General features: G+C 47.0%; 2 protein-coding genes across 2 annotated transcripts in view; both read right to left on the bottom strand.

The window, feature by feature from the left end:
- LOC119372581 (ribonucleases P/MRP protein subunit POP1-like) overlaps positions 1-14270 on the bottom strand; it is a 47257-nt gene extending 32987 nt beyond the window's left edge. Inside the window, 4 exon segments of the mRNA XM_037643059.2 lie at positions 1650-1880; positions 10688-10869; positions 13572-13662; positions 13917-14270. Of these exon segments, the coding sequence (XP_037498987.2) occupies positions 1650-1880; positions 10688-10869; positions 13572-13662; positions 13917-13949 (537 nt within the window). The 5' untranslated portion in view covers positions 13950-14270.
- A 5302-nt stretch (positions 14271-19572) lies between these two features.
- Positions 19573-22670, bottom strand: part of LOC119372583 (40S ribosomal protein S7) — an 8829-nt gene continuing 5731 nt past the window's right edge. Inside the window, exon 5 of the mRNA XM_037643061.2 lies at positions 19573-19689. Within this exon, the coding sequence (XP_037498989.1) occupies positions 19612-19689 (78 nt within the window). The 3' untranslated portion in view covers positions 19573-19611. The remainder of the gene's footprint in view (positions 19690-22670) is intronic.

Genomic DNA, 22670 nt, shown 5'->3' on the forward strand with positions numbered 1-22670 from the left:
TATCTGTCGATGTGACTGGAAGGGGCTCCTCTCGCACGATGCCACACATTCAGCGCCGTTTTGACGTCCGGAAACTTCGAGCCTCGAATCCTTTTCTTTGATTAGAGCTACCTTTCTTTGCAGCATCAGCGACTTGCTTTGCTTTGGTGGCGTTATCCTCACCACATCGCACGGCTGACGAAAAAATCCGCGCGACGTGCCTTGCGTAAATAAAATGCTGAAATCGCATCTCTGACGGTAAACAAAACGTGTACGACCCGAGCTATTTTGCAGGGCCTGCTTATGTGCACGTCTATAGCGTCACATGATGTGACACAGGGTTGCTCGACAAAGTTGGTATGCCGCTAGGTTCCGACTTTACTTTCGGGAACAGTGTCCACTTCGTCGTAAACGCGGCAGCCTCGCGCGAACCTTGTGAAACGTATGACATTTTGCCGCTAGTATTTTGTGAAACGGTTCGGCAGCGAAGTTTTGGTTCCATTCTCTGTTGAAATTTCGAGATAACCGAAAGTGGGCACGGAAATACTTCGAGATAAACGGCAATAAATACATTGCACCTATGGGAAATTGTTCGGTACCGCGGAAAACTTCGACTTAGCCGATTTTTCGAGATATGCGAGTTCGAGTTAACGAGGTATTACTGTAGTGAATTTTAAACTGTAATGTATTTTACAGGCTGTCACTTGCATTCTACCAAAAGTCAAATCCTGCTACTATTCAAAGATGCTTCCACTTCTCTTTGAACCAAAAAGAATGACATTTGCACTTGCCTTGTTTCAATTAAAGAATATATATATTGTGCAGGTTAGTTGGGTCATGATAAATATGCTCATTTTCTTTATAATATGTGATATATACTATTCGAATTCGATTCGAACTTATTGACCAAATTGCTATTCGCTTCGAACCTAAAGTTTACTATTCGCACAAGCCTAGTGTAATGAGATTGCATTTGATGGCTGAGACTTCGGTTTAAAACTCGGTACTGTTACTTTAATGACCTGTCAAAAAAAGACAACAAAAAAATGAGGGCAGCTTGCACTAGTGGTGCAAGGCTGGAGTCAAGAGTGGAACTTGTGATCAACCTAGCTTCTAAAATCTGTATTTCTAATAAAGAGCCTCTCTCTCTTCCTGTTTTTCTAGGCTTGGGCTAAAAATTAGTCATGGCTAAATTGGTCCTAGAATGATTAGTCATGGCTTAATGAAGTAGTCTAGGCCTAATTAGTATTGACTTATTTAGGAATGGCTTAACTAGTCATGACTAAATCAGGCTTGGCTTAATTCGTCCTGACTTAATTAGGATTGCTTCAATGAGACTTGGCTTAAGTAGTCTTTACATAGGTCTGGCTTAATTAGCTTGACCTCTCACTCATTAGAGTTATTGCATTCCACACCGGACAAATCCGCGCGCGTGTTGTGGGTGTGAAGCAGAAGATGAGCAAGAGGACAATGTGACCGTGTGCCTGTTCACGATGATCATAATTTCTGTTCGCACTACTCGGCACAATGAAAAACTTAAAGAGCACCACTGTTAAAAAAAAAAATTGCCCCTTTCTCTGCCCCTTGTGGTGTCCATAATGCAACCCTCACTATGCTGTAATGCAGACAACAGAAAAGACCAATCAGTATGAGCTCTAAAACATGCTTACATGGAGCAAGACGTGTTTGGCACTGCCCCGATAGGCTGCCCGGATGCCCTTGTCCGTTGGATGGAGCGGCACGCGGTACCCCCAGAGGTCGGCCATCTTGAAACGCTTGGCATGCCAGATGTGGGTCTCGAGCCAGACATGGCGCCGCTGACGCCGCGCATACTCGGCCAGCAGGTTGCGTGGTCGACGGCGGTGTTTGCGGCTGGGCCGCTTGCTCTTCGGTGGGTCAGGCTGCAGAGGATCAATCGGATGACAAGACCATCAATGATCAGATCTGATGAAATAACTTTATTGAGTGCCCTGCGAATTGGTGGGATGGGCCTGGATCCCGCCTAGGCGTCGGCCAAGGGTCGCTGGCCTTTGGCAGCTTCCTCAGCTCTCTGGACAGCTCAGAGTTGGTGCTCCAGTCCGAGCTAAGCAATGCAGACTCCCAGCGTGCCAGAGGCTGTCTCTGTTTAAGGCTGAATCACGGCTACTGTTTATTATGCCTGGACATCCCCGTAGTATACGCTCTAAGGTGGCTATAGAGTTGCAATGTCTGCACTTGTCTGTCGTGTACAAATCTGGGTGTATTATGCGCATGACAGCTGGACTTGGGTAGGATTGGGTTTATAACTGCCGCCATTCAACAGACTGTTTCTTGCTTAATTTCGGGTGAGGCGTTGGGAATGTACGCCTCTGAAATCTATGGTATACTGTAGAGCACTGCACGGGCCGATTTTTCCGGCCCGGGCCCGGCCCGGCCCGAAAACGCCATGCTCCAGCCCGCCCGAGCCCGGCCCGGTGTTCTTAAATGTGGCCCGTACCCGGCCCGGGCCCGAAAGGTTTGGGCCCGGCCCGGCCCGACCCGACCTGTTTCAGCTAGTTATGCCTTGAGCATAAAGGAGGCACTGTCTAACCTTCGGTTATTGTGAAGATACCTGCCGCACACAAGATATTTTCTAGAGATTGTTTTGGGAACTTCTTTCAGTGTCACGACTTTCACTGGTACTGTGTATACTTTCAGTTAATTACGCCCGTAACACTCTTGCGAAATAATTGCAGGGCAATATAAAATATAATTGGAGTCATAGCTGGCTGTTTCATGTACGCACGCAGTGCTAACCACGCAATCTTATTTTTGCATTTCAAAGAACGACTACAATATATACCTCCATAAACTGAAAAAAAAAAAAAAAAACATGGCAGGCATTTTTAGTTTAAGTTTTACATCAATTGCGTACGAGCTAGGGCTGTTGAGTAAAAGTAGCAAGTCTGCAAACTTCATCTATTGCACAATGCAATGAAAAAAAAAAAAGACGTGCTCTAGCTGCTTCTGGCAGGAATACACCAGGCTGGGCAGCATTACATAAATTAAAGCTGTCGTGTTGACTCCTCGGCAGGCAACTGCACCCAACGTACACAACGTTTTCGTGTTCAAAACAAGAACGTTCTTTGTCCCACCCTTCTTCCCCGAGTCACCGCCACCGCAGTGCCATAGATCTGTCAAAGCGAGGCACACCCGTTAGAGAGCGAGCCACCGTCCTCGCTGTTCCCTGAAGATGGCTGTCTCGTCGTCTTCGTGTGACCGCCTTCGATCTTTGAAAATGTTACGCCTTAAAGCGAGACCGGACTAAGGGCTTCCAAAACAACTGTCTATTAGAGTGCCGAAGTGAACCAGCCGGCGGCCTCTTTAGCGATCCCCGTCGACGTGACGTGTCGGGTGTCCGGAGCGTGATTATACAGATACGTATGAGACCCGGGCCTAATACGGGCCTGGCTCAGGCCCGAACCCAACCCGAGCCCGAAGATCACGGGCCCGAGCCCGGCCCGGGCCCGATCCAACAATCCCTTACCCGGCCCGGCCCGTGGGCCGGGTCGGGCCCGGGCTTTCGGGCCGGCCCGGGCCCGTGCAGTGCTCTAGTATACTGTAATTTCGTGAAATGTGGTCATTCTATCTTCCCACTCCCACTCGTCGGTATTCTCTGAGGCGGGACTAACCGATGCTCAGTCTGTAAGCCCTCGAGCCACGCAGTGCACCGCCTCATTGCTACTGTCTGACAGCGTGTCAGCAGGTGTCGAGATAAGATGGACACTTTTTTCTATATCATTACCGAGTTTTAGAATTTGTAGTGGCTCTGGGGAAATTCGACCATTTGCGAAGTTTCATATAGCTTCTCGGAAAAAAATTCATGCAGTTGCACTCAACGTGAGAGCTGTAGGAAGTGCGGAGCAGTGATTCACCTGTCCTTCAGCGACGAACTCAAGGAGCGTGTGTTGAGGGGCTAGTTGGAAAGATATTAGGTGAACTTGAACTGCGCTTGAGACGAGACACCAGAGTAGAAGCAGACAGGACGAACGCGGCCTGTGAGCGTCGCTGAAGGATCTGCATTCCTTCAGCAACACTCGCATTCACAGACGAGTGCGCCCTGGCATTCCAACAGTGCAGCCTGTTGTACCCGTGTCACGGGCATTTGGAAGGGCTTTCAACCGATAGTCTATTGACTCTATGGTCAAGCACAAGCTGCCACATGGGCGGTTTCAAAGGCCATCGAGTCAATAGTCTATCGAGTCAAGGGAGCACCCCACAACTCCATTGAAACTTCGATGGCCACTGAGCAACGGAAGAGGAAACAGCGCGAACGTGCTCTCTCGTTCACAGTGTGCTCATACTCACGATTACAAAAAGAAAACGTTAACCAGTTTGCTTTAACAGTATATGTGAGTGCAATCAATTATTTATTAAAGTATTCGTGCCACTTGAAATGTGCGAACGCCACATACTCTCGACATCGGCAACGTGCTTGTCTTTATCGTGCCGTCTTGCCGTGTATCACTCGCCACAGTTTCGCTGCTCAACAACTTAAAAATTAAATATGTATTGCTAACTACAAATAAACTTTATTAAAATGTTTAAACAAAAACAACAGGCATAATTGTGATATATGTCTGTTTTTGAGTACATTTTAATGAAACTTTCGCAACTTATGTATTTTTATGTCCTTATTTCAAATATGCAATTATTTTTCTAGTACACTATGCTGTTTTCAAAATATCAAATATTTCATGTATATTGTTGGGAGCAAGATTTATTTATAAATTGTAAGAGTTATAAAGCAAATCAGCATACCACAATAAGCTGGAATGAATACTGTTTGCAATAAAACAAGAATGGGTGTTCTAGGCCCATTTGAACAAAAGTTATAGTACGTTGAACACCTGGCAAGTCAGCGATGTTGAGCTCGGTCTAACTGGGATCAAGCTGGGAATGTTCAGCATACCATAACTTTTGTTCAAACGGGCCTAGAACATCCATTCTTGTCTTATTACATACAGCATTGATTCCAGGTTATTGTGAAATGCTGATTTGCTTGATAACTCTCACAGTTTAGAAATAAAGCGTGCTCCTAACAATACAAAAACTATTTAATAGTTTCGAAACTACATATTGTATTAGAACAATTATTGCATGTTTGAAATCAGTGCATAAAAATACATAAGCTGTGAAAGTTTCATAACGATACACTCAAAAACAAAAAACATGTTTCAGAAGCAGGGTAACTTTCGGTGACATGAATGCGAAAATAAAGATCCGCAGCGCCACGCAGTTTTTGCGAGATGCCTGAACCACTCAACGGCTGTTCAGAACTGCCGTGTAGCAGCGCGACAACTCCATCGAGTCGATAGAGTTGTGGTGTTTCAATGGCCTTCGACTGGATGGCCGTTCAAAAGTGCCCGTGTGACACAGGTACTATTAGGCTTCCATGGCAGGAAAGAAAACCTTCATTTGTGATGCAGTGGTGCTCTCTCCCCTCCTCCAACTCTCTCTCAGACCACTCCTCCTCACTCTCATTTCACTTTTCCATCTTATTGCTATACTATACTATACACAGCTACAGTCGCCGACCATTTATTCGGACGCTGAAAATTCGGACATGCTCATTCATTCTGACACCTTCACGGCACTGCCACTCATCCCACTGAAGTAATGTAAACTTTCGACAGAAAATTCAGACGCCCCTCAGTGCGCCAATCGATTTTTCGAACTCCAGCTGGCTGATCGAGTGCAATGTTGAGCACCACGACAAGCTGTCAGCAATGTTTACAATATTTCTGCTCGGTTGCCAGCACTGAAATGTTGCACTGCCTACAGCTGGAGATCATGCCAGTTTTAAAATTCACACAGAAATTGCCGATCTCGAAGGCTATGTTTGTTGGCTACAAGCAACAGTCGCCTTTTGGCTTTAGCCAGTCAAGTATCCATTGAACGGCTACCGCGGCTGAACAGCAGTACAAGCCAAGCCAAGCTCGGAGTCAGTTTGGTAAGGCGTTTGAGGCGAATGACAGCGCGTAGGAGTACGACATGGATCCTAACTCGGACGAAGAGAGAATGACAACACGAGCGCTGCAACACCAACTAGCCCAATGTTGTTCCCTTTTGGCATTTGAGGGTTTGCGTTATCAGATGTTTCTGTGCCTAGGCCTGATATGTGTCCTGCACTTCATGTCTGACTCCCTTTTTTGTTGCTTGGCGTGCGAGGCCTGATCTGCTGAAATGGCTCCGACACCACCCATTCCATGTGCGCCGTCAGAACTAAAGAAACGTGGCAACTACAAGGCCCTGACGACGGCGAAAAAAGTTGCGATTATTCGCCAGGTGGAAGGCGGCCGACCTCAATCCAATGTTGCTCGGGAGTTTTCGCCTAGTTGGGCAATGAGATCATCCGTCAGCTACTTGAACCAGCACACGTGGACAGTGACTGCCATGGTGACGCGCCTCCCACACCACAGACATCAAATGTGGATTTAGCGTAGGCCGTTAACAGTGCTATTGCCAACCTACAGGAGTGGCCAAACATTGGCTGTAATACAGGCCTACTTGGTGGCACGTAAGCGTGCATGCATACAGAAGCGCATTGAGATGTTTTTCCGGCCAGTGGGCCAATGAAAGTGCTTCTTTTCAGGTGAATCCTTTTTTTCGGACTCCCGATTATTCGGACTTTTCGGCGGTTCCAGCAGAGTCCGAATAAACGGTCGGCGACTGTATATTATGCTCCACCCTCTCCCCTCCTCAACCTCCCTTCCCCTTCCACCAGCCTTACTACACCATACTACACATGGCTATGCTATACACAGTTCTGCCTGCGTGACGCCATACATCACTATGCTATGCTTTACCCTCTCCTTTCCATCCTCCTCACCCTCGCATCACTTTTAACGCTCACCTTCCTTTCCCACCCCTTGCTATGCATGGCTATGCCTAACGTGGTTCTGCCTCCCTAACGTCATACATGGCTATGCTATGCTTTACCCTCCCCCTTCCTAATTTCCATCATCACACTCAAGTCACTCCTCCTCACTTCTCTTTCCCGCCCCCTTGCTATACATGGCTATGGTATAGATGGCTATGTTATACGTAGTTTTGCCTGTGTTACACCAAGTGAGGACAACAGCATACGACAGCCTGGGCCCCTAAAGTGCTCTGCACTTATAAACACTGCAACCTACGTAACACTAAGATACTGCACTGTTTATCTTATGCTATAAGTGCGACATATAGTACCAACTAACCCAGTACCACCTTTAATTAAGCTTCACTGCAAAAACAAACCATGATGGCTAGCACGGCAATGAAATGCTCACTTTTGAGCTGACATGAAGGTCGTGTGGACATCCTCACAGAAGCATTAATTTCCCTGAAATGAAGAGCTAGAATTTGTAATTAGTGGGTGGTAAAGTAGTTATTAGTACGATAAACGCCTGCACACCAATACAGTAACACGGAACAATACAAAATTCAGCCGTGCAATCCACCTGCAAAGCTGTCGGCAAGGCTGATGCAGCGCTCCTGTGGTTGACAGCGCCCTCACAACAAAGCGGTAACTGCAGAAAGAACCCTTCTTTCACAACCGCACGACCCACTCCTCACTATTCTAGTATACCATAGAATAAGTGAAAGTCAGGGCATCATTGTTGACAAGCTTACACGAGCCGCTTTGGTGTTTCCGCGGTTTCCGTGATTGGGCAGCGCATGATCACATCTCAGCCATGAGATCATGTATCAGACGGCAACATTTTTGGCAAGGCGGCGGTCGGTTAGCTCGCCATTTCGATGTGTCATTCCCACTGCTGCAACATCTCACTGCCATACTTTCTTCTTTCATAGATATTATGCGAATGCACTGTACAGACGGGTCCACTGTTAAGGGGGGACGCGGGTCTTAGAATAGTAAAAAATGGACAGAAAATCAGTTTTGAGAAAAACGCATTTTAGGCATGTTTGCACCCCTAAGCAGCTGCCCTCAAAATATTATCGCCGATTTCGCCCGGGAAATGGGTTAAAACTTATTTTTAAGACGCCACAGGAGCCACAAAATGCATCTCAACAGGCAAAATTTGTTCAAACTTCCCACGCGCGCCGCGGGCGCAGCAGCTGGCTGATCGCCGCCATCTTTGGCTTGTTTGGAAGCTGTTTTCTTTGTGTACATTTTGCGGCGTTTCAAAATGGCGTCGCTGCAACAGAATGGCTGCTATCAGCACTTTTCCGAAGGGTGGTTGTAGAACGCTCATTGGCCAGAGCGCGCGCGCGCGAGGCGAGCCCCTTCTTTTGCACCTCCCATTGGCTGGCGCAACCCGAGGCGGCCATTTTGTTTTTGTATTTTTGTTCTGCGCTCATGGCTGCCATGCTGCCGGTGTCGTGTGCCCGTGTGTTGTTACAAGTGTCATCTTCCTCTGCTTACGATCGCGTTCGTGCGGCCCGCTGACACACAGTTACCTTATTTTGTGCTGGCACATCCGGAGATTCTCATGTAAAGAAGACACTCCAAGCGTACGAGGGCGCAATGCTGAAACTACTTGTCGCTACCGGAGCGTCGAGTCTACGAGAACCGCCCGGTTCCCCTTGGTCAAGCTGCAGCCATCGGATCGTTAGGCAACGCTTCAGTGGCATTGGAAACCGCATTCGTATGGCATACTATGCGGGACTGCCGAGTGCGCAGGAAATGCGGCGACGGGAGGAGTGCTTGGCATCGCAGCGCACAACGAAGCATCGGAAGTTCAAGCCGTTGGACGTTGGTGAACGGCGGCAAGGAAAATGGCACAGAATTTATCCGCGTGGACTTATCCATGATAAAAACGTTCTTTGGGCTTGTGCTTCATTCCGAGTTCGGCTCAAGCAGTGAACTTTTTCAAGGCAGAGCGTATAGGCAGCTTTCAAAGCCTGTGCTTCATTATCATAGGTGCGACTCGCGCGAGAAGCGTTTCTCGTAGAAGGTAGCTGGTGATAGCGGTGCTAAGATAATTAATGTAATTTGAAGTGAAATGCATTAAATTAGGGCCACCAATACTGTCGAGAAGGGTGCAACGGTAGTCGCTTCAACCACGACCTGACAGGGCAACAGCGGAATTGCAGAGACGCCGTGTTACACTTTGGGAAATTGATTTGTGCTCCACAGCCTTGAGAAGGTTAAAAAGTGGCATTGGAAGTTGCAAAAGGAGCACTTATACAGTAGTGACACCAAGCACAGATTTTCAAAATGACACAAACCAGCAGGGGAACCTGAGTACAGCCCTTGCCTGTTGTTGAGCCAAGTGCTATTGCTGGACAATAATAACTGATTTTTGGTTTAATAAATAACCCACTTGCTTTTTAGACTTAATCTCTCTGTCTATTTTATTTGCCTGTTGCAAAGCCACATACATAGACAAATTTTGTATTTCTTTAGCTTGCAAGGAATTGGTACAGGCCTATGAATTGCTAAAGGTGGAGCTTATCACTCTGGTACTGGGTGCACTATGTGGCTTTATAAGATTTTGCCAGTACATTGGCAGGTCATGGTCACATATTTGGTATGGCTGTTCTCGTGAAGAAGAAACCTATCAAATGATATAACCACTAGTGCTGTGGCTGCACTTCCACAAAAGTTACAGTTGTCTGAAACTTCAAATGCGTTTTTCTCAGTTTGATATTTTTGCTCAATGCACTCAGCCTTACGGGGTTTTTTTCCATGTTGTTGCCGAGTAAAAATCCCAAATTTGGTATCATTTTACTCGTATTGAAACGATCTGGGGGGTGATGCTATTTGCATTACTCTAGCACCATTTTACAAATTTTAATCAAAGATACTAATGAGAGTGAATCAGAAAAAATAGCCACCAGTGAGTGTTCATCTGTTTTCTGACCTTCACAGTGCTCTCAAGTGAATAAAAATAGCATCACCCACTACAGCATGATCTGGGCATTGGGCCCATGCACTTACATATAGGTTTTAGTAGGTTGAAATTGCCTAAAAGCCCCGTAAGAAGCAGGCACTAATTATTTTTTCGAACCTCGAGATCATTTGAACTAGTGCAGCTATTAAAAAAACTAATTACAGATTTGAAATCAGCATAAAAAACTGGTCAAGACAGTTAAGTTTGGTTCATATTGACTCAAAAATAAAGAAAAAAATTTTAGGACCCATGTTTGGATTTCGCTCTCTTGAAAAAACACAGTGGCTTAGATTTGCATAAGACTACCGGTGGTTGACAGTTCTACCTCTTCTTGACAGACTAGTGCAGTGCATGAACGATGTTTCCCTGTCCACTTGCTGTTAGAGGGCCAGCAAAATGAAAGGTGCTCATCGGAGTGTTCCCTTTAACAGTGGACCGTACTGTACATTTTCAACCAATCATTATAGGTGCACGCAGTATTGTCCCATCCCTCGCACACTTAATGGTTATTGTGCTTGACCTGACGATAGCGGGATCGAATACCGGCTGCGGTTTCAATGGATATGAAATGCTAGAGACCCACGTACTTAGATTTAGGTGCACGGTAAAGGACCCCAGGTGGTCGAAATGTCCGGAGCCCTCCACTACGGGGTCCCTCATAAACATATTGTGGTTCTGGGACGTAAGACCCAACAATTATTATGACATCCATTGCACTAAGTCCACGAAACCGTGGCATCCCAATAGTTTTATCACAGCTGCCCAAGAAGCTTTTTCAAGAGTGCCGCATGGCCTCTTTAGCATGAACTAAACTGCAGGTTACTATGCTTCAATGACTTGCCACATGCCTCGTGTGCAAGCTTCAGCTGAAGGCGCTTGGGCAGGCGGCGCTTGTCGTGGCTGACCGTGCGCCTCCGCATGTGCCGAGGCACCTGCTGTGAGATGAGCTTGGGGTACTTGCGCTCCACATCTTTCACCAGGGAGGCAATCTCGTCCGCTCGGCTGCCCAGGAACTGAAATAGCTGCACCTCTGAAATGCAAGAGGGCAACACGGTGGGGCTCAGCAGTGAAAGACACAACTTCGATGAGTTTCGACGTCTGAAAAACGCAATTAACAGTCTACACAACTTTCCAATGCTTCTGAAAGGTAAAAAAAAAATTGCACAATTTTCCATTTCTTGAGCTCTTCGAATGTGCAACAATCCTTCCCAACAGGAACAAGACATTAAAGGGTACTGACACAAAAATTTTGGTCTAGCGTTTTTTTTTTTTTTTTTTTTTTTGCAGCAATAAGTTGCTGGCAGCCTAGTAGTCATAACACACGACATTGCTTGCTACAGCACGCAACAGGTAATTACAGTCTGTTTATTACCGACCAGCCTCAGTTTTGGCTTGGGAGAGCTCTGAGAGCAACAAGCCGCCACGTCCAACTAACAACATTCAACGTGTGAAACGGCACACAGAAGTGTGAGGCACTTCCGCAGTGCCTGCATTGTCTGCTGGCATTTCTTTCACCTGCCGCATGTGCAGAGCCATCATCGTCGTCTGGTGGCAGAAACTTTCTCGGGGCTTTCTTCATGTTCGCTGCGTGCATGGGCTCATGAGCAGCTGGCAAAAGCACAATGGCGACTGTGACATCATCGTACTAGCAGCGCCAGCTCGGAGCTCGGCCGCAGTGGTGACGTCTCATTAGTTGGGGGGTCACCTTCAGGCCATCTTAGATGATGTCAATGTCGCGAGGTTCGGCTTATAGCGCTGCATCGTGCTTCCAAACTTCAAACATTTCCTGTACCCTGCTTTCATGTTTGTATTATATGTATGCACCCCCCCACTGTAATGCCACCAGGCACTGTGGGTATTATGAATAAATAAAATAAATAAATTCATATTGATTACCTCCCAAGCTATATTCATTCACTGTTGAGATTTGGTAGATGATATACGCATGTTCAAGAGAATCGATCCCGCAGGCTATCTCAGCAGCGAAATTTTGTGTCAGTACCCCTTTAAGATTCAACAATATTTTTAAACAAGCATATAAATATGTTGGCCACAGTTACTTTTTCTCATCTCCTTAAGTACTTTCTGATGTCATCCATTTCCCACCTGGATGAAATACTGAGCACAGCATTTCCAATTTAACAACATTGCTTACCACAACTACAGAAAATGTACGATCTAATGCATTTTTCAGTTTTCTGTTCAGACATGTCTACACCAAAGGTGGGGCAATTAGGTGGTGGAGACCTTTCCACAAAACAGAAGAAAAGATGGTGGAAATCCAGACAGTAAAGCCAATCCCTCTTTGATTGTTGTTGCCACTGTGCTTTGCCAAACTTCTTGGATGTGGGTGCAAAAAGACAAGGACGAAGGGAAGGAAGTACACACACATGGGTGCTACTGACAACAAAAACGTTTACTTCAATCACCAAGCCGACTAATATACCTTCAGAGTAAAAAACAGCGCGAAAAATACCAGCGACGAGACAGATGAAACAGGACTACCGCTGCAATATACTATTTTTGCACACGACATAAGTGTGACAGACCAACAAGCCGGCATCGCTACCCTCGTCTTTGCCAATGCCAACTGGAATGTGAGAACGCTGGAAATCAGCTGGATTTTCTGCTGCGTTTTTCGTCGACACGCTTAAGAACAACAACCTTTGCTATATGAAAACCCATGCAGTGGGATGCCAAATATCTCGTTTTGTTTTTCCAAGCTGATCATACTGCATAAACGGCAAGTGGGCAGGAATGCGCAGACTGATAACTTTTCCATGCACCATACAAGTTTGCAGGAGGTTCATGAAAGCATGAGATGGCTGCCCATGGAAGTATGAAGCCTTCACAGGTAGCCTGAATGACTGTGTATGCCCGTTGCCTCGATGCATTAAAAATACGCTAGGCCTTTGCTGCTAACGTTCTCTCGGCATTTCCAGTTTCTAAACAAGCACATTAAAATTACTCCTAAAATTATGCCATATCAAAACTCCAATACTAAGCGAAGACGAAAGGAACACAGAGTGCACAGCGCTCGTCCTGTGCACTCTTGTGTTCCTTTAGTCTTTAGCACTGCATCAATCATGCATGCATTCCAACTAGACCAACTTTCCATTCTACTCGAATACTAAAAGCTCTCTCAACATAACTCTGAACTTCTACTGAGAACATTTTCGTTGAGTAAATACTTATTGTGAAAAGGCTTCAATTAATTCCATGAGTTACACTCTTTATATCGCACTGTCTATTTGTTTTACTTACAAGAAGCCAGGCAATCAAGTACATTCAAGCAATGCTCTGTAAATGCTAGACCTGAACTTCCCACATCCTGCCCGTAGTTTTACACATATGCATTACATAATTATTTCAACTGACATCTGGCTTTATAGAGAGCCTAGTACGTGCTACTTCAGGTTTGCTCTGGAGTGGCCTACATTTGCAAGCATGAAAATAGCACAAACACTACAAATAAATATATACGGTGTATGTGTTACTATTTCAACATTTCAGAAGCGTGCCCATTTTCAATTCCGATCATGTCTTATACACTGTTTGAGCAAGTCTGAGGACAGGACCGAGCCTTCCTTGTTAATTCATGCACAGCGCATTGTCGAGTTAAGCTACACATTACCAAAGCGCTGATCTGGCTTAGTGTAAACGCACAATTGCACGTAAATCTGCGCGTCGACATAACATTTGCGGAGGGTGAAGCGACAAGCACTAACATACCTCGTGGAACCTTCACATCATCCAGCTCTGAGGAGTCTTCAAGGCGTGGCTTCTTGGCTCCAACACGAACTTCGTCGCTGCCAGACGCTCGCTGAAATAGCACATACCGTCGAATCAGCAGGTTGACTAAGGTGCTCAGTAAGACCATAAGAGAGCTCCGAATTCATGCTAAGTTCACACGAACACTGTATTTGCCAAACGACGTTCTTGAGAAGCGTAATTATGGAATGCAGAGAACGCTTCGACATGCGGCGAGCAGGTTATCAACCTAAATTTCTGCCATGGCGGGTGGCATGGCGATGGGATTTCGAGACAACGTATATCTTCTCGTAAAAAAGTACTCACCTTTCCGATTTTCACGGAAGCAGCTTCGCCCATGGCTTCGCTAACATTACCCGCAGGCTTCTTCGTTTCACCGTTGACCCTAGTTGGCGAAAAAGCGACATTCTTGTAATAATCGGCCGGGTTTTCCGTTCCCGCCGGCATCTTGCAAGAGTACGATCAGGGCGACCACCTTCAGAGCTCTGCCTGAGGCTGGCGGCAATCGGGTTCTTGTAAAATGCGTTTACGTAGTAGAAGTCATTTCCACAGAAGTTTTGTCAAAGAATAAGGATGCTGGGGTACAAATTTAGAATACAGATAAGCTGACACAAAGTACGCGCAGCCAACACGTGCTGGTGCTGAACTACCGCCGCCATATTCGATAAGAATTGGAGGCTAACGACGTATCCAATCCAATCCAGTGAGCGACATCCATTTCGGTTTCGGAATCAAGAACGCTTCACGCATGGTGGTAAAGATTCAAGTTTCAAACCCTTTAGTTCGTATAGTGGATGTTCTGCGACTATAAACGACGATAATAACATACATTTTAGAACGTGCACTTGCGAGAATGACACAAGCGATGTTCAATATCCTGAAAAAGTAACAAAAAAAATGTTGCATTGGCTTAGCTCGGCTATGCCAGGATAACGTAGCGTTAATAAAGGTTCAGCTGATTATTCTTAGCTTTCCTGATTGTCTAGGATTAGCTTGATTATCATGCTAACTGCTGCTCCAATGACACACACACGGTATACGTATTATGTGGAACATGTATATTTATTTTACCAGGCAACTACTTCGGGATCCGATGAGTTAAGCTTCTCCGCTCTTCTGTGCCGTTGAGCAGCATTTGCGCTCTCCTTCTCCGCCAGTCAGAGGCGCTATCAAGCGGCTCCAGCGCAGTGTCAGACGGCGACTGCACAGCGAAAGCGTATACATCCGTTCGGGACCTAAAGAGGGCGCCTTGAAAGACGCACGCAGCGCCACTTGCGGTGCGGCGAGCGTGCAACGTTGAGAGCCTTAGCAGAGAACAGTGCCTCATTGCTTTGACAGCTATGGCGGCGCAAGCGCCCGTCGCTGGCGCGTTAGTGCTTCGAGCTGGATTTAAAGATATCGTAGTGGGATCGTTCTTCCGCGATGCCACTATTAAATAAGGGGAAAACCTGCACGAGAGCGGCCACGTTTTTTGACGTGAGTGAACGCTTTGCTACGGCATCGTCAGTACTGACGGCTAAATGCGTGCGTCAGGCGTGCGTCCCACAAGAGGCTTACTCCATAGCTATCGAGGCAAGCTGTCATTCTTTCATGCTTAGAAGATTATTGGTGCATGCCCACTACCCGTGTACTTGCAAAATGCTCAGACCATTTAGAATTATCCACGGCCACTCGCCGTGGAAACTTCGGCGAGTGGCCGGGCGGCGTGGTTATTTGTTGGCGGCTTCGTGTCATGGCGATTCGCAGCCACCAAGTGTTTTGCTTGAAATTGTCGCGCGTAGCAACGACCTTATTGCAGAATCATCATCGCTCATCATGATCGTTTCTACCTCGCCGCTCGCGCGGCTCATGCCTAGAGCTTGAGGTTCGGGCGAGAAATAAACGCGTTACGATCGGTCCCGCTTCCTCTTTCGCTTCAAGTGATGTGGCGCCGACGACGGCAAGGTCACGATCGGCCACCATCAGTCTACCTCATTCGCTACAACCTCTTTCGTTGTTTATGCTTCTTTCCGAAACAAACATTGCGCTTCCGTCGCAACAGCGTTCGCAGAAAACTGCAACGACGGCCACATCTAAGATGAAAATAAATAGCCTCGATTTTAGTTCCGTGTGCACATTTGTCTACATGCTGCACACTTTGTTTGTTTCGTCAACGCCGAATGATTACAGGGTCAGCTGTTTACAAGTATCAACCACTTAAAGTGCTTGCGCACTTGGCTCTCTCGTCTGCGCGAGCTCACCACGCTTTTATAATTTGCGCAAACTCTGGTGTAACCCAAACTACGCCCTAGCGCAGAGGTGCGCAAACATTTTCGGTACCAAGGCGTTGGACTGGGCTAGTTGGTACAATGTCAAAATCGATAAAAAAGCAGCGGTAAACACAGGACACAGTGAGTGTCCCGTCGTTTCCTCGCACTGTGTTCTGTGTTTACCACTGCTTTTTGTTTTTTTATCCGTTTTAACATTTTCGGGACCACGACCTCTCGAAGCTTCCGAGTGCCATAGGGCTACCCCAGCCGTAGTCTTTCTGCTCTAATCCTAGGATCTATCCGAAGAGCCGCGACCACCTGACATTTTTGTCCCTCAACATCTCGGCGGAAGGGGATCGACTCCCAGTTAGCGCATCTCTAATTGAACAGCTGCGCTTCCGCCAGTACTAAAATCATGACTGCAGGAACAGCGCGAACATAGAGCACGGGACGTAGAAGACACACATACGACGACACGAGCGCTGACTATCACCTTATCCTCTGCAAGCACGGACGGCTTACGATACTCGTCAGGAAATATCGTTGGCACGTACGACGGGGACGACATCCTTGGACGGCACACCCCCAACGAAATGTGCACTCCATGTCTTCGAGTGCCGAGAGGGCTCCCAGTTTGTTCCGTCATGGCTGAAATGTACTGATGCTAGCGGCACAAGAAAAACAAAACCGCAGAACGAGAGACGGCAGAGGGAGCGGGAACCAAGCTAACTTTTTTCGTCGCACAGCCGTGATCCACTTCTGCCGCTGCCCAATAAAGCACGGACGAGTTGAGAAACGGTGAAACGTCGTTCCCGCAGGGCACGACGTGTACCTGCTGGTACAACCGACGACGCAGCAGTTCATGACTGCGTCACAGAACACCTACAACTGCGTGCTAGCGGGCGCGGGAAAGCGTTCGCTTCTGCTCGGGCTCTCAACGACTGCCTTCTCTGACGGCCGCGCGGTGGCGCGCCAGTCGCAGTGAACGGAGTCTATAGCTGCGCGTGCGCCGGCGCCAGTACGTCCACCTCGGCTACGACGTCACTCCTCTGGAAAGCGCAGACCAGCGGAGGCGGCGGAGTGCGCGGGAGGTGCCGGCTAACGCGACGAAAATTCGGCAATCAATGGAGTACTGGCCTTCGGTCACATTCGTGTATTGCACTGTGCTCGATGTTTTTTCATGTTTTAATTGCACGTGTTTCAATTGTTTTGCTTATACAATATAAATAGCGTTGCGCGACTGAGCCAAACTTGCTCTAGCGTCTACAAAAAAAAGGGGGGGGGGGGCGGAGCCTGTATTTCTGCGTAATTAGATGAAGTAGAACTTTGTGCACTCTGATTTTCTTTTTGCATGAATACGCGTGAATTAGTGGCTTCAGGTCTTTTTTACCACTAACCGGCCTTTGTAGAAGCTAGTTCATGCTTTGTGGTAACAAGGATTTCCAAATCACCAACACTTCACGCTTGTAAATCAGGCCCTACACGACATGTATGTCATGATTTTTCAAGTTACCAATTGTCATTTATGTTCGTGATACAGTAACGTCACGATATACAATTCTGGGATTATAGCTAGCGAAACGGCCGCTAGAGCGCCATGAGCATGGCATGTAAATCATGCCCTACACGACATGCATGTCATGAATGATTTGCATGTTACCCCCCGTAATTTATGTTCGTCATAGTCATGTCATGCGATACCAATTTTGGTGTAAATCTAGCAAGCGAAACAGCCGCGAGTGCACCATGTAAATCATGCCCTACATGACACTCATGTCACGATTTTCTTGTTACCACCTGTCATTTATATTCGTCATACAGTGACGTCATGAAATACCAATTTTGGGGTATACCAAGCTAGCGAACCGGCAGCGAGCACACTATGAGCGTGGCGTGTAAACCATGCTGTACATGACACGCATGTCATGATTTTCATGTTACCACCTGTGATTTATGTTCTTCATACGGTCACGTCATGCAATACCAAATTTGGTACATGTCAAGATAGTGAAACAGCTGCAAGCGCACCATGAACGGGGCATGGTGTAAATTACATGCATGCCATGATGTTCATGTTACCACCTGCTATATTTGTGTTCGCTATACAAAGATGTCTCGCCGTACCAATTTTGATATGTGTTAATCTAATTAAACTGCCACGAGCACCCGTTCATGACATGCATGTCATGAATGGGATCATGACATGCATGTCATGTACATAAATGTCATGACCTGTCATTTATGTACGTCATACCAATTTTGATATACATCCCATTAACAAAACGGCCAGGAGCGCGCTAAGTCGTAGGCGGCTCGATAGATAGACATAGACAGATATGCTCGAAGTCGCAGAAGTTCGCTAAGAAATGCTTCGCATTTAATATCAAACAAAAATACAAACTAGCCAGCAGACTGACAACCAAGTCTCAGCCCGTGTCAGATGTTTTTGATGCCTGAAATTCAGTCAGGTATTTCCCTTATAGGAAAAAAAAAAGAAAGTCTAACAGCATAGCTGGTGTTCACAGGACAAGAGCAAAACGAAGCTCTCATTGCCTTCTTCCACGATATGGCATCAACTCATACGAACAAATCTTCGTGGGGCAGCTGTACACACTTGCGATTAAAGACAATCCAGCTGCATTTGTTCGAAAGGTGCAAAACGAGCCCCAAGTGTTTGCATTTTTGGTGCTATTACAATTGCACACACACAAATCTGCAACTGCTTCAACAAAAAGGGATGAGAAGCTGCGAACAAGTTTCATCTTACCATTATATGCAGTTACGCCATTTTTGGCCCTTAATCTGTTGCAGCACAGATTCGGCGATAGGAAACTTATTTTCACTCACCAGTAAACGTAGTCCATCACTATCGGAGAATTGTACTAGCCCACAACACTTCATTTCAGTACAAGACCCCCCTTTTTCCATGCAGCATGTGCAAGCATTGCACACTGTGTAATCTTCTGCTCGTGGCATGGCAAGAACTTTATGTTCCATAGAAACTACGGCAAATACACCTTTTACAAACTACAACAAATACGCCTAAACCACCTCTGTGCGGCCCTCTGCAGTTTTGGTAGGATGAAAGTATTGCCAGAACGAAAGCCTCCTAGATGGAGACGTTTTAAGGCTATTCCGCAAGGGCAAGAGTGCCAAACACGAACGTGGGCCGCCGACTTTTAGCTTGCGGCCCACGTCACACACATGAAAGTCTTCGTCCCATAATTTTTTTTTTACTTTACGACATTGCTAACTGGCACTCACATTATTTTCTCGCCTATCTAATAATGCTTGGTTTGAGTAAGTTACACAAACGTGACTGGTCTAAGCATTTTTTTTTTTTTCGTGGGCACCCCATGCCCAGGTTTCAGTCATTGTTGAGATCGGTATAGATGTTTCTCAAATCATTACGCCAAATCCCCTCCACAAATGACCCGCACACGAGATATGGGAAAGGCCTTCTGTCAAATAGCAATGTTAGCCGACACATTTTGTTCAACACACCCCCCAGCTTCTAACGTCTTTACTGTCCCGGCCCTTCGCAGAACTAAATTTCGTGACTGCAGCTTGGTAATTGATGCGAGTTTGAGACCCCTGCACTAGGGGAAGGGCGCATGCACCGTGCCATCGTGAAAAAAGGTGGATTTTAATACAAAATAAGTTCAAAGCAGGATTCAAGCTTTATACACAAACGAAGCAATGCAACACACAAGAAGCTGTCACACCCTTTTTTATTCACATGTGCTAAGCCCTCAATAGGGGGGCTCACGGAATTCGAACGTCACTTCCTTGCCAGTCAGCTTCTTGTACACGGCTGCAAAGGTGTCCGTCTGCAAGAAGAACGTCACGGGTAACTACGTGCACTGCAAGCCAAACACGACATCTCTAGCAAAAGCACGGCCATCAGAAAAAAATTAGAGTGACTTGGAAGTAAGGATCACAGCGACTCACTTTCCAACAGTCTTTCATCACAATGGCAAAAGAAGCGTCAACCACGGGGACATTGACACAAGCCAACGAAGACTGGCAAGGCAGACACTGTCTCTCTGAGCGTGTTTTAGTAAATTAGCAAGGGAAAATAGACAACCACCTGTTTGTAGCACGAAGCCACAGGGGAATCCATACCGCTTTCTCAGAAAGAAAGCTTCTTAGTTGCCAAAACATTCGTCCTGGTCTGGGGGTTCAAACTCTGGACCAACGCCTTTCCGAGGCAGTTCTTAACTGAAAAACATGAGTACAGCCTATGTCCTGCCTTCATCTCGTCCTTTGTATTTGTCCTAGTGCTGCCCCCTTGTCCCTTCATTTCGAATAGTGTTTGCTATTCGATTAGATTTGCACTGGAATTTCACTAGTCAAGGTATTGGAACTTCCGGAAAATAAATACAGTCAACGTCAGATTTTTCGGACACTCTAGGAACTGTGAAATCATCCGGGGAAAAAAAAACGGATTCGTGCTTTTTTTTATTCCACTCGAACACTCAAATCTCCCCAGCCACGTCCGAAATAGCTTTAATGCCTCCCAGTACACTTATCAGACATTTTGGTACGCGCCCGGGCTCTCGTGAATACATTCGGTACCCACTGTAAACCCCACTGAACTACGTGCCAACTGCCAATTATTTGAATCTCGTGATGAGTGCCGCTGATACCAGCAAAGCGCGAAATAGATTATGGCTCTTATGCATGGGACATTTGGAAACGATGACGTGGAACACAAAGACTGTGGCAAAAGAGCAGACAAACCGTCCGGCCTTCCCCGATGCGATTCACAGCATTTGCTGCCGCGTGAAGCCGATCGTTCCTCGTTGCGGCGTTATGCCAACCTCCATATCTGTTCTAATAATTGAGCTTCGTTTACAATATATTCTGGTACAATGGACATTCGGAAATACTTGACTAAAATGTGAGGCCAGCAAGGTGGTCAGGACCCCTTTACAACAGACTTTTCTACCACAGACATTCCACATTCAATAACCTGACTTCAAACATTGCTTGGCATGCTTTCGGGACGGGAACAGCGCGCCGGATATCGACGTACTGATTTAAAGGGCCCCAAACCACCTCCGACACTTTTTTAAACATTTCAAGTAAATGCGCTTCGTGTGCAGAATACCGTCACATTCAACGATGCCACACGTGGCACCGCTAGAAGCCGCGGGCGCGCCACAAATTCCAAGAAAGAACTTATCCTCTCCGGGCCCTTCCGGTCTGCCCAGTGACGTGTGTGACGTCAGCGCGTTGAATCTGTGATGCGGTATGCAGGCGATACTGCGATAGGTCGAACAAGAACCTACGACTTCCGGTTAGTCTGCAAGAAGCTGCCCGCGTTCCTTGCTGTTTGTCATGTTGCCTGCGTGTGCACGCTTGCAAATCGGCAACTGCGGCCTGTAACAGAGCACTGCACGGGCCGATTTTTCCGGCCCGGGCCCGGCCCGAAAACGCCATGCTCCGGCCCGCCCGAGCCCGGCCCGGTGTTCTTAAATGTGACCCGTACCCGGCCCGGGCCCGAAAGATTTGGGCCCGGCCCAGTCCGGCCCGTTTAGGACACGCCTCGCCGGCAACGGGAAAAGCTCTTCGACGGCGCGCGTTATTAAGCCCGCCGCCGTCCGCTCTTTTCCCTCGTTTCTGTTTGCTGTTTTCGTGCTTTCCTTACATCTACGATGACGTTTGCCAGAATAGAGTGAGTATACGTGACTGCAGCCAGGCCCGTAGCCGGGGGGGGGGGGGGGGGGGGGGGGCCACCACCCCCCTGAAATTCTGGTGAAGTGCGTGTTTTTATCAAAAATAAATAATAAAAATAAGTGTTTTTCTCAAACAGTCAAGGTTTTCAGCAAGTGCCCCCCCCCCTTCCGAAAAAAATTCCTGGCTACGGGCCTGGTGGCCCGCTATGTGCGGTAATCTTAGCATATATGCCATGTCTGATGTCAACGTAGACGCCGTCCGTGCGCGTTGGTGTCGTTCGGGCGTTTGTACTCGCATGTGTTTGAGTATGTTACTTTTGTAAAACGCGCGGTCAGAAACTGCTCACGGCGTGCCCCTGACTGCCAGAGGATGGGCTCGGTTGTCGGAATATGCCGGTGGCTTATTCTGAAAGCAGATTTTGAAGCGATTTCTCAGAGAGAAGTGCTTTCATTTGTGCATAGCAAGTGCCTAAGCGAAACGAGGTCTGCAGAAGAGTTGATGCCTGGGCAAGTTGGAATTGGTTATGCATGTTAGAAACGGGTGGCGCAAAAACAAGGCGCTCTGTGGTGTGTAGTCTTTCCTTTGTCCCTTGCTTTTGCGCCGTCCGTTTCGAACATGCAGAAACGAGGTCCCCGCCATCTTTTACGTAAACATTTGTTTCATTGTGAAGTTATTTAAAACGAAACACTCGTGTGAGACATGTGTAGAGTAACGGTGTGTTGAATAAAGAGTGGTTTAAATAAATCTAGTCAGTCTGTGCGTGTAGGTTATTCCCAGAATCCCGGATCGCTTCTCTAGCGTCATCACTCCAGTTGTGAGCCACACTCAGGGAAACGAGTGTTGCTATGGTCTGGCGCCTCCCACTAGTAATGGGAAAATCAACAACGGCGTTCGCCCTGCGATAATTTAAGAGTCGCTGCGCATCTTGCACTTAAACTGCACGAAAAACAGCTTCTGAGATATTAATGACTCACAAGTCGCGTTGACCAGTCTACGGAGTCACGCAGATGGAAACAGGGCGCGGCAGGCATGCGAGCAGAGCTGCATGCTCGAAATGTTTCCCTAGATACAAACGCGCACATCTCATATACACTAATCTATAGGCAGTTTACCGTTGCTTTCTTACACG

The sequence above is a fragment of the Rhipicephalus sanguineus genome, chromosome 10, assembly GCF_013339695.2.
Source record: "Rhipicephalus sanguineus isolate Rsan-2018 chromosome 10, BIME_Rsan_1.4, whole genome shotgun sequence".
Lineage (NCBI taxonomy): Eukaryota > Metazoa > Arthropoda > Arachnida > Ixodida > Ixodidae > Rhipicephalus > Rhipicephalus sanguineus.